Here is a 12,436-nt window from a genome sequence, read left to right as displayed (position 1 = left end):
AGGAGGAAAAAATCATAAATGTTACATTATTAGCTGACTCTAACTCCTGGAGACTCAAGTCTCAGACGCTTTCTCTCTCCCCCGAGTTAGGAGGAGGTTGTGGGTTCAGGGTCTCTGAGCTCACAGTCCAGGTTGATGCTCCTGTCAGCGCTGATCACGGTGACCAGTTTCCGTGTGTGTCAGACACCTCTCACCTGTGTATCTCACCTGTGGTTCTGACCTGTGGCTCTGCTCTCACCTGTGGTTCTGACCTGTGCTCTGCTCTCACCTGTGGTTCTGACCTGTGCTCTGCTCTCACCTGTGGTTCTGACCTGTGGCTCTGCTCTCACCTGTGGTTCTGACCTGTGCTCTGCTCTCACCTGTGGTTCTGACCTGTGCTCTGCTCTCACCTGTGTATCTCACCTGTGGTTCTGACCTGTGCTCTGCTCACCTGCCTGTAGACTGGCATCCTGTTGTCATGACATCAGCTTACACCTGTACCCTTGAGCCTGTCAGTAAGCACAGCTTCCCCAGGTCCTAGTGCCTCGTCTCAGACACAGCTCAGGCGATTGGGTTTATAATAATAATAATCTTAGCATTTGATACAACGGCTTATCATGACATTGAGACGTCTCAAAGTGCTTCACAGAATATACTGTAAAGTGCAGTGACTGTGTATTTTATGGACGAAACATAACAGCCAATTGCACACAGCAGCGTCCCCACAAACAGCCATGGACTGAGTGTGAAGATAAATATTTATAAGCAATCTGTTGATATGTCAGACCTGGCGCTGGAGAGGGTGTGTGTGTGTGGGGAGACAGAGGAATATTTTATCGAGACCCCCTCCTCTACTGTACTATATAGTACATAGATAGTTAGGAAATAACATTATGGGATAGAGTACATAGGTAGTTTGGGACATATGTAGAAGACGAACTAGATGGATCTTGGTCTTTTTTCATCCAGCATTTCTTATGTCCCCTCAACACTCAGTCCTTACACATGTGGTCTCTCTCCTCCATTTCCTCCCCATTGAGAATACATAGAAACAAGAGGAGGCCATTCAGCCCCTCGAGCTTGTTCTGCCATTCTATTCTATTCTGCTGATCTGTACCTCAACTCCATTTACCCGCCTTTGCCCCCCGTATCCCCTGATCCCCTGACCTAACAAACATCTCTCCACCTCAGTCTTGAAAATGTGAATGGATCCGGTCATAATCCACAGCCTTTTGGGGGAGGGAGAGGGTTCCAGATACCCACTAGCCTTTGGGTGAAAACCTGCCCCTGATTTCACTCCTCAATGGTCTAACTCCGATATTAAGATGATGCCTCTTGTTCTGGATTCCCCACCAGTGGAAGTTTCTACCCTAACAAATCCCTTTATTATTTTAAAAAGCTCGAACAGGTCAGCCTCAACTTCTGAACTCCGGGGGATACAGACCAAGTTTTTGCCACCCGTCCTCAAAATGTAACCCTTTAAGTCCTGGTATCATTCTGGTGAATCTGAGGTGCACCCCCTCCAGAGCCAATATATCCTTCCTGAGATGCAGTGCCCAAATACTTTTGACCTCTTACTTCCCCGAGTGAGAGAAGTCCAGTGGGGAGGAAGCACCAGCTCAGACTTGATAAGACAAACGGCCACCCCTCATTCTGTTAGCACTCCTTGTCATTCCAGGAAATGGCTCTTTGATCAGGTGGAGTGGTGGGGCCCACACATAGCTTTAGATGTGTGTTTCACCTTTAAGAAGACTAATCTGATCTATTTATACCTTAATCAGAAGCTGAGGATTACCTTCAGCCCAAAACTACTGATTCAGCAGTTTAGACACCTGTGCAAAACCGAGCCAGCAAGGGAGACAGTGTTTGGTCAGCCGGGTGTCTGACACAGGTGGAAACCCATCATCATGCTTGAACAGTCTCCAAACCGAGCTGAGAATTCCATGCATTCCACCTACACATGGAAATCCCAGAGATAGATTGTTTGAATTGAACATACACTTTCTTCCTGCTTCCCTAATTCCAGAAAGTATTAGGCGCAGGTTGGCAAGGACCAAGGCCTGGGGACCCTCGTGTGTGCGTTGGGGTAACTGCTGGAGTCTCACCAGCTAAAACCATATAGCCTGCCATTGATATCACTGTCTGGCCAGCTTTCCCATTGCTTGTCCAGCTGGGACCACTCTAACCCTTAGGGCTTTGGCTGCAGGGTTAACAGTAGATGAGTGTGGAACCTGGAAGGGCAGGACCTGGAAAGGCAGACCAGTCACTGGGGACAGGGAGTCAACCCACTCAACATCAACAACAAAATTACATTTGTATAGCCCCTTTCACGTTGGGCGGACGTCCCAAGGCTCTGATCAGTCAGGGAATTGACCCGAGCTGGATCAATTCAACTGAAGAACATGACAAAATGCTGTAAACTCTATTCAATTTTTTTGGCTTTTTTTATTACGAAAACACTGCCAGAGGAGTACACGGTTGAGGTTCAGGTGCTACACACTGGTGCTATTAAGCGGTTGGGCAAAGGGAGTGTAAAGAGCTGGGTTTGGGCTGTAGGGGGGGGGTGGGAATCAGGGAGCCCCCAAAAGCAGCCCCTTCCCCAGCCCATCCCCTCCCAGGGATATCCTGTGCGGGTAGTTTGACTACAGGTTAGCTCAGTGCTGTTGCTTTCTGGGAGGCTTTGTGCATTACTGAAGCTAATTCAAGCTGTAAAGTTTGGTCCAAAAGCATTGAGGGGTCGACACAATTCTCCATCCACTTCCCCTCCCCTCCCCCACCCGCACCCCAATTCTCATCAGAAAGAACATTCACTGAAGATGCACTAGGGGGCTCCACCAACACAGGCGAGCGTGTCCCAGCGCCACCTGGTGGTAACAATCAGCCTCTACGCTTACGGCTCATTTTCCTCCATGTATCCAAATGGCTCCCAGGACACTGTTCACTGCAGAGAGCCAGGAATATTCTGACACTTGGTGACGCCCACTCTTCAGTCTCACTCCTTCACCGGGAACAATCCTAGCAGATGGAAGAAGCTCCGTTCTCTAAAAAAAATTCCTTGCCTTTTCCTTCAGCTCCCAGAGGGTTCCTGGTGGAACAGACCGTTCCTGGTTTGTGCGGGGGGAGGGGGTTAGACCTGTCAGCATGTTGTGGGGCTCATGCTAAGGTGGAGGTAACCACCTTGTAAACACAGCACGATCGGCGAGATGCTCTGCAGAGACAAGGTGAGGAGACACAGAGAGCAAGACAAACACAGACAGACATACATACATCACAAGGAGTTGTGCCTTTCTTCCTCTGGCTTACTCTCGCCGTGTGTATGAGTATCAAGCTTTACCAGTTCTGCTCCAGAGTCACAAACACGTCAATGTTCTCCCCACAAAGGGTGAAGCCACAAGGTAATGTCCACAGCGAGAGCCCAACAGTCAACAGCTCTGAGAGTCACACAAAGGTGAGGAGGAGGTGAAGGAAATCCATTGGACCCGTGGAGTAAACTGAAATGCTGTAATTGAGGGGGTAGGGGACAGGAACGAGGTCAGATCAGGAAGGTCTGGAGTTCGTATATGAGGAGGGAGAGAGAGAGAGGGGGAGTGGACAGGGGAGCACACGTGCGTATCACCTAATTCTGGAGAGTATTAGGTACAGTCTTAAGTAAGAGCCAAGGTTTGGGGATCCCAGAGTGTCTATTGGGTGACTGAGCACAGACAGTGACTGACTGAGCCGGGCTGACACCTCAATGGAATGTGTGTAGCACACACAGAGCACACACCTACCCTCGCTCCATACCAGCCAACTACAGAGTGTGAGTGACTGTCCACACAGCTACACAATCGTTCCTGAGCGGAGCCAATCTGTGTGCTTAGCCGCTGAGCAGCCTCTCGTTCCCCTCCTCCCCCCCACCGCCCCCAATTATAAAATCTGGGGCTTCACAATGTGGTGTGAAACCAACACCTCACAGGTGAGGCTCTGTTTTCTTTACAACTTTCACAAGGCAGCCCTGCCTCTCACACAGAGACATTGCACCTGAAACTCAGTCCACACGTTTAACACGCACCTGCCTCTTCCTGTCCCCTTGCCCCGAGTTACCCTGAGAACATACTTAACACACTCTCCTCTATTCCTCTCCCTGTTACCCTGAGAACATGCTTAACACACACCGTCCTCAGCACCCTGAGGACAGTGACAAAAGCTTCACCTCCCGTGATCCAGGAGATGGGTGGAGATTGGGGGGAAAGAGAGGAAGAGGAGGGGGAAAAGCGGGAGATGAGTGGGTACGGAGGGGAGTTTGTGGAGACCAGTCCATTTCTGGGCGGCTGTGTGTCTCAGGACTCTGATTTCTGCCGCTCCAAACCAGAGGAAAACTGCTTCAATGCAATTTAAGTGTCACAGCTCCCCCTCCCGCTCCTCTCCCCCCACTGATTATTACTCCTGCAAAGCGATCCACCAATCGACAAACAAGTGGGTTCCTTTTCAGCGCAACATTACAGGACTCCACACGAAGTACAACTCCAGACAAAGCGTTGAAAGGCTGTTAGAAGGGGCTCAGTCACTAGAGCGCTGGTGAACAGCAGGACGGGGGGACGGGGGGAGAGCGAAAGATACAAAGCAGAACAAACGTTATTCAGAATGTAACCTCTTTCCAAAACAACAAACAGCAACAAAAAACAATTCTGGCAAAAAAAATCATTAACGGAATAATCTCTGAGTATCTGAGCCGAGCCGGGACAGAGCAGCACGTTCCCAGCCTGGGCTTCAGGACTCCTGCTCCCGACCACACCGGCTTGTAGCTTCATTACCACGTTTCTCTCCTCTCCGCAGCCTCTCAGTCTCCAATGGTTTAGGTTGAGGTTAAGTGTCAGGAGCCGGTGAAGGTGAGTGGGGGGTGGCTGGTGGGTGTGGGAAGGGGGAGTTGCCCTCTATCTGTGTGTGTGTTTGTGTCTCCCCCCCCCCCGGTTGGGGAGCTCGGTGGTCAGGTGTGTGGAGTGGGGTTGATTGTCAGACACGTGAGGTGGGATTGATTGCTATTGGGATGGGGATTGTTGGTGGGAAAGAGGGTTGCCCCTTTGGGTGTGTGCATCTCCCCCCCATCCCTGGGGGGGGTGGATGGTCAGACGTGTCGTGTGTGCGTGATTGCCATGGGGGTGGGGATGCTGGGAGCCAAACACTGAGACCCTCGGCTCCCTCCTCCACCTTCAGAACAGACGCTTTTCGTAACTGAAAAGAAAACCAAGGGAAAAGAGGGGGTGAGGCATGGCTCGGGGTTCTCTCTCTCTCTCTCGCTCACTCACTCGCTCGCTCAATGACCGATCTCTGTGTTGGCTCACCCTGTCCATGCGCAACCACAGCGTGTGTGTGTGTGTGTGTGTGGTGAGGGGTGGTGGGAGAAGACCACCGGCGATGGTCTCAGTGGCACAGTGTCCAGTACAGTCACAAGCAGAGACCACCACACAGTCAGCGACCGACACCCACCGACTCCCAGTCCATCCCCACCTCTCGCTCTCATTGGGATCGGGTTCTGATGCTCTACCCTCAACCCCCAACCCCACCCCTCCCGAAACCCAGAGATCACACCGTGGGGGGGAAACTCGCTCTCTGGTAAAACACATTACTTCCTGAGATGGAGAACAGACATTGAGAGTGAGGTCGGTGGAGGGTTTGTTAACACGGTTTCTAGCTTTGGTTCTGAATGAATTTGGGTGGAAAGGATTTAGATGTGTGTTAGTATCGTTAGCCCAAACCAACAGAGACCCTACACATCAGGGCAGGGACATCCACTGACCATTGACTGGCACTGTGAGAGAGTGCATTAACTAGTTCACCATTATTCACCCCCTCCCCACCCAGTGACCCGCTCACTCCCCCACCCAGTGACCCGCTCACTCCCCCCACCCAGTGACCCGCCCACTCCCCCCCACCCAGTGACCCGCCCACTCCCCCCACACAGTGACCCGCCCACTCCCCCCACACAGTGACCCACCCACTCCCCCCACACAGTGACCCACCCACTCATGGGTATCCCAATACTTACATGGTAGAAATGTGTACCTGACAGGTGACGCAGAAGTAAAGAGAGAGAAGATTGTGGGTGAAACAACCAGTGTTTTACAGTTACTCTACACAGCACTGGCTACAGCAAAGCATAGAGATAGCAGGCGAGGACAGCACATAATAATCCTTGCATTTCATACAGCGCCTTATCACGTCTTCGAGACGTCTCAAAGAGGTTTGCAGACTGTACTGTAAAGTGAATTGACTACATATTTTGTGGGCAAAACACAGCAGCCATTTGTGTACAGCAGCGTCCCACAAACAGTCGTGGGTTGAGTGACCAAATTATTATTATTTATATAGAAAATTTTTGAAGGGATTATTACGCCCAGAAAAGCGATCCGCCAATCGACTAACAACAATCGGGTTCCTACTCACTGCTGCTAAACAGAGGAGTGTGGAGTAAGGAAACTCGCTCTGCCCGGGAATCAAACCCAGGTTCTCTCGCTTGCGAGGCCAGTCTCTAACCACCGAGCTACTGGACTCCACATGCACTGTGCTGGGTCTCTGGGTTCTACATAGTCAGGATACCCACCTCCCCCACTGGAAGCCTCTTCACATTCTGGCACCTCTCTACCTCTCTGACCTGCTCACTCCCCACTCCTCCACCCACCGCCTCCGTTCATCCAGTTCTGGCCTCCTGCACCTCCCTCATCCCTTCCGCTCCAACATTGGTGGCCATGCTTTCAGCCACTGCACCCCAAAGCTCCGCAATTCCCTGCCTCAACCCCTCCCTACCAGTCTTCAAATCCCACTTGAAGACCTTCCTCTTCAATGGTGCCTTCAGTTCCCCCTCTCCCCGCCCCTTCCAGCTCGGTGTCAAACCACACCGCTGTTAGTGCCTTGGGATATCTTTCCGATGTGAAAGGCGCTATATAAATGTAATTTGTTGTTGTTGGTTGTTAAGTGCTCAGAGACTCTCCCTGCGTGAAGGTCACTGTATAAATACAAGTTGTTGTTGTCTTCAACACCCAAACCACATGCTCGAGGCTGCCCTGCCTGGCTGAACGTGTGGGTCACAACCACTGTTAAACAGCCCTGGTGAACAGGTGGTTATAGCTGGAGGCCATCTGCATTTCAGTGCTGGGTCCTGTCAGGAATTGGGGGGAGGCTGAGTGGAAGCTGTTGTGTGAAAGAGAATTTGAAGGAACTCCCACCCCCACTGGCATTGCAGTGAGTGTCGGAGGCTGAGCTGGGAGGAGGGAGCTATTCTGCCAGAAGCTGCCCTAAGACTGTGTGTGTGGGTGGGTGAGTGGGGGCTGGGATGGCGAGTGGAGAAGGGGAAGAACAGAGACTTACGAGTGCAAACCATGTACACCTCCTTCAACCTGAGCAGAAATGGTTCGTTTCTCAAACTTGAGCTCTCCTGAGTACATCATGGACCTGAGAGAGAGGGAGACAGGACACACAGGGTCAATGCACACATACACACACAGCAACCACACACACACACACACACATCACTCCCACACAGCACTCCCACACCCCACACAGTGTAGAGGGAGCTTTACGGTGTGTCTAACCCTGAGGCAGTGTGGACGCACAGTGTAGAGTGGGGGTGAGAACATGGGTGAGGTTGCAGTCTGTGTTGCTCACCGTAGTATGGACAGGCTCTTGGCTCCGATGTCCTGGCAGCCGTGCTGGATGCCTGTGATCAGGTAAGGAGCAAACTTGTGGATGGATCCCTTGTCCTGGACCGAGCCTGAGACACCCTGCGCCACTTTCACCTTATCGCCTTCGCTGGAAAAACACAGATCCCAGAGTTCAGCCATGAGGGGCGGCGGGGGGGGGGGGTGGGGCAGAGATATGTGTGGAGGACAAGGTGGGAGGCACTTCACAGGATACACTGTAAAGTGAATTGATTGTTTTTTGTGGACGAAACATGGCAGCCAATTGTGCACAGCAGCGGCCCCACAAACAGTCATGGGTTGAGTGACCCTAATTTTTTTTGTTACCCCCAGAAAGTGATCCACCAATAAAATAACGACCAGGTTCCTACTTACTACTGGTGAACAAAAGTGTGTGGAGTAAGGAAACTTCGCCCGGGAATCGAACCCAGGTTCCTCTCGCTTGCGAGGCGAGTGCTCTAACCACTGAGCTACAGGACTTCAGATGGGGGTGTGTGTAGGTTGAGCCAATAACCGGGTGGAGGTGGGGGGGGTTTAGGGGGTCTCCATCCTCACCTGAAGTAGCGTTTCTGGCTGCTGGTGTTCCTCTCCATGGCGTCGAGTGAGCCCATCCCCCGATACTTCTTCAGCCTCACACCATCTGAGAAGAAATATTCTCCGGGGGCTTCTGTAGTGGCGGCCAGGAGAGAGCCCATCATGACTGTCCGATGGCACAGCACAGAGGGGCACAGAGAGAGACACAGGCAGGTGTCAGTACCCCATCATCCTCATACTCCACACACACACTCACATCAAACCGTCCCGCGCCCATTTTTCAGCCAAAAAATTACACATACGGAAACCCATCACTGAGCTTAACAGTCTCCAAACCCAACTGAGAATTCCCCACATCCCACCTACACATCCCAGAGATAGAATGTTGGAATGGAATGCGCTCTCTCTCTTTCCTTGGAGGGACACATCCTGATTACCCAATTCCGGAGTATTAGGCGCAGGTTTGCAAAACCCAAGGCTTGTGGGGGGGCCCAGAGTGTGTGTTGGGGTAACTGCTGGAGTCTAACCAGCTAAACCCACACAGCTTGCCAGTGAGAGAGAGAGCGCTGTCTGACAAGCTTTCCCGCTGCTTGTCCAGCTAGGACCCCCCTCCCTGTTAGTTAAGGCTTTGGCTGTGGGGTTAACAGGAGCTGAGGGGGAGGATTTCCTGCCCCCAGTGACTGGTCGGCCCTTCCAGGTCCTGCTGATGAGGAAGGCCAGGCCGGGCTGTGCTGTCATCAGCAGTGAGTGGCCTGGAATTGGCCACCACTACCACAACAACAACTTGCACAAGTCTCAGAGCGCTTGAAGGTGACGGAGCCTGACTCCGAGCCGCGGGGTGGGGGGGAGGTGGCCGAAGAGGAAGGTCTTCAGGTGGTACTTGAAAAAGGGGTGGGAGAGGGGGCAAGGCGGAGGGATTGAGGGAGAGTGTTCCAGAGTTTCGGGGTGTAGTGGCTGAAAGCGCAGCCATCGATGGTGGGGTGGAGGGTACGAGGGATAATAATAATAATAATCCTCGCATTTGATATAGCGCTGTTCACGTCGGGAGGACGTCCCAAAGCACTTCACAGAACACAGAACAGTAAAGTGAATTGACTGTATATTTGTGGGCGAACTCAGCAGCCAATTGCGCACAGCAATGTCCCACAAAGTGTCGTAGATTGAAAATGACCAATTTATTATTGTTTTTTGTTTTGGAGGGATTATTATTAGGCTCTGTGTGGAGTAAGGAAACTTGCCCGAGGTTTCGCCCTCTGCCTGGGATTGAACTCAGGTCTCTCACTTGCAAAGCGAGTGCTCTAACCACTGAGCCACAGGACTCCACATGAGCAGGAGCCGGTGCCAGTCGAGCGGAGGTGCAGGTGGTGAATTGGGGAGTGAGGAGGAGGAGGTCGGAGAGGGAGGGAGATGCCAGAGAGTGGGTACGGAGTTGGTCCGGGTAAGTTTGCGGGCGGCAGAGTTCTGAATGTGCCGATCCTTTGAATTGTGGAGCTGGGGAGACCGGCGAGGAGTGCGTTTGAATAATCCAGGGGCAGCGTGAGGCCCAGACTGGCCACCAGGGGGCAGTGCGAGAGCACGGGGCAGCGTGAGGCCCAGACTGGCCACCAGGGGGCAGTGCGAGAGCACGGGGCAGCGTGAGGCCCAGACTGGCCACCAGGGGGCAGTGCGAGGCCCAGACTGGCCACCAGGGGGCAGTGCGAGAGCACGGGGCAGCGTGAGGCCCAGACTGGCCACCAGGGGCAGTGCGAGAGCACGGGGCAGTGTGAGGCCCAGACTGGCCACCAGGGGCAGTGCGAGGCCCAGACTGGCCACCAGGGGGCAGTGCAAGAGCACATGGAGGCTCTGCTCACCTGTTGAGGCTCCCAACGCCAGCGCCTTCACCACGTGTCCCACGGTCTGGATGCCGCCGTCCGCGATCACCGGGACCCCGAACCTCCGGGCATACTCTGCCACCTTGTACACCGCTGTGCCCTGCGGTCTGCCACACGCCATGACTGTAAATAACACACCAACACATCACTGGGTACTCTACCCCCACTCCCTGCTCTCTCCCCATGGTGACTGTGCTGGGGTTCGCTCCCCCACTGGAGCTCTCTAACCCCATTCCCTGCTCACTCTCTCTCTCCCCATCGTGGCTCTCCCAACCGCTTGACACCCACCTTCCTGAGTGATGCAGATGGAGCCACAGCCCATCCCCACACGGAGCGCGTCCACTCCAGCGTCAATCAGGTTCTTGGCCTGGGCTGCTGTTACCACTGGGAGAGAGAGGGGGAGCGAGAAAGGGAGGGAGGGCATGAGGGAGGGAGGGCATGAGGGAGGGAGGGTGGGCACGAGAGAGGGAGGGAGGGAGCGAGAGGGGGAGCGAGCGAGGGAGAGAGGAAGGGCGCGAGAGAGGGAAGGAGGGCGCGAGAGAGGGAAGGAGGGCGCGAGAGAGGGAGGGAGGGCGCGAGAGAGGGAGGGAGGGAGGGTGCGAGAGAGGGAGGGAGGGTGCGAGAGAGGGAGGGAGGGCGCGAGAGAGGGAGGGAGGGCGCGAGAGAGGGAGGGAGGGCGCGAGAGAGGGCGCGAGGGAGGGCGGGAGGGAGGACGCGAGAGTAGGAGGGAGGGAGGGCGCGAGGGAGGGAGGGCGCGAGAGAGGGAGGGAGAAAGACAGAAGAGAAAGAATCAGTCATTTAACACCAACAACAACAATGTACATTTACACAGCATTCCTCACGCGTGACAGTGTCTCAGAGCCGTTGAATTCACAACTCTGTTACTGACTGAATCCATTTCTTAAACGCCCCTCTCGCTACTCTGGGAGGTCCACAGTCTGCCCCCACCTCCCCTCCCCCCTCCCGCTCCGTCAGCGACTGTGCCCCAAACCTTTGGAGCCCCCTCTCTCCGTTCCATCCATGGATGACATTAAGCTCTGCTCTGCGCTGTGTGGACACTATAAACCAGAGCCGGTGTCCATCCACACAGCGCAGAGGGCTGGAGCGAAAGACGGGGTGAAACGTGGGGCTGAGCACTCACCGTTGCCGCCCACCACTTGCAGTTCGGGGTATCTCTGTTTGATGCAATGGATCATGTTGATCTGGAACACCGAGTTTCCTTGGGATGAATCCTGGAAACCAGGGAGTCAGGAGGTCAAACCCCGGCTGGATCTTGAACGACGCTTCCCTCCTCGGCACACACAGGCCCCCCTCTCCCACATACGCGACCCCCCCCCACACACACACACACACAGACAGACTGACCAGTACGATGACGTCCACCCCCGCCTGCACCAGCAGGTCGAGCCGGTACTTGTCGTCTTCTCGGGTGCCAATGGCCGCCCCACACAGCAGCTGTTTGCGGGAATCCTTGGAGGCCAGAGGATAGTCACGGTTCTTCTTTAGGTCAGTCCTTGCGATGATGGCGATCAGTTCGTCAGCGTCATTCACTATTGGCAGCTTCCCTACCGGGGAGGGAGGCAGAGAGGTAGTGTGTGAGAGGGATGGAACAATAGGGAGAGGGAGAGAGGGAGTGTTTGTCAGGGAGAGAGAGAGAGGGAGAGGGCGAATGTGAGACGGAGAGAAAGGGAGGAGAGAGTGAGTGTGTTAGAGAGAGGGTGAGAGAGAAAGAGTGAGAACGCGAGAGAACACATAAGAGAATCAGAGCCCAAAAATGAGAGAGAACGAGAGAAACAGAGAGAGAGAAAGAGAGAGGGGCACACACCAGAGAAAGAGAATCAGGCCCCAGTTTGATGAATAATCTCCAGTCCCAGCACACAGTTAGTGTCAGGTACCGGGTGGTGGGGGGGGGGGAAGGAGGGGGTACGGCATAAGTAAACACACCAGCGAGCTGGTAAAATACAGGCAATGCAGAGCAGACATTAACCCTCAGTAACTCAGGTAACACAGCAACGCTCAGGTAAGAAATGTCTCAAAGTTTGGCTCAACCTCTCCGGTCTGTCCCACTGACAAACACCCACACACCACACCGCCACTGTCAGAGGCACAGAGCCACGCACAGAACCGTCCCATCGAGCCTGAGCTGGCGCTCTGAAGGAGTTACCAACCGGTCCCGCCCTCCTGCTCCAACCCCATAGCTCTGCACGTTTTTTCCTTTTTTTGTACATATCCAATTCCCTTTTGAAAGCTGCTATCGAATCTGCTTCCACCAGCCTTTCAGGCGGCGGTGGGTTCCAGACCGTAACAACTCTCTGGGCAAAAAATGTCCCCATGTCTTCCCTCTGGTTCTTTTGCCAATGATCTAATTAAATTTAATTT

General features: G+C 53.7%; 1 protein-coding gene across 6 annotated transcripts in view; it reads right to left on the bottom strand.

Moving 5' to 3' along the window:
- Window positions 1–4,604: 4,604 nt before the first annotated feature.
- LOC103190184 (inosine-5'-monophosphate dehydrogenase 1) overlaps window positions 4,605–12,436 on the bottom strand; it is a 28,353-nt gene continuing 20,521 nt past the window's right edge. For 3 of the 6 annotated variants that reach the window (XM_007910879.2, XM_007910880.2, XM_007910883.2), the window contains 9 exons: window positions 11,423–11,622; window positions 11,199–11,289; window positions 10,346–10,441; window positions 10,037–10,180; window positions 8,208–8,352; window positions 7,621–7,764; window positions 7,324–7,407; window positions 6,005–6,021; window positions 4,605–5,190 (listed from right to left, as the gene is read on the bottom strand). In XM_007910879.2, the coding sequence (XP_007909070.1) occupies window positions 5,084–5,190; window positions 6,005–6,021; window positions 7,324–7,407; window positions 7,621–7,764; window positions 8,208–8,352; window positions 10,037–10,180; window positions 10,346–10,441; window positions 11,199–11,289; window positions 11,423–11,622 (1,028 nt within the window). In that variant the 3' untranslated portion in view covers window positions 4,605–5,083. Of the gene's footprint in view, window positions 5,191–6,004; window positions 6,022–7,323; window positions 7,408–7,620; window positions 7,765–8,207; window positions 8,353–10,036; window positions 10,181–10,345; window positions 10,442–11,198; window positions 11,290–11,422; window positions 11,623–12,436 lie in introns of those variants that run through there. The other 3 variants (XM_007910881.2, XM_007910882.2, XM_007910884.1) reach the window with 2 other exon arrangements.

The sequence above is a fragment of the Callorhinchus milii genome, unplaced genomic scaffold (assembly GCF_018977255.1).
Source record: "Callorhinchus milii isolate IMCB2004 unplaced genomic scaffold, IMCB_Cmil_1.0 Scaffold5, whole genome shotgun sequence".
NCBI classification, from domain to species: Eukaryota; Metazoa; Chordata; class Chondrichthyes; order Chimaeriformes; family Callorhinchidae; genus Callorhinchus; species Callorhinchus milii.
The sequence above is the reverse complement of the archived record's forward strand: the minus strand, read 5'-3'. Positions and strand labels throughout refer to the sequence as shown.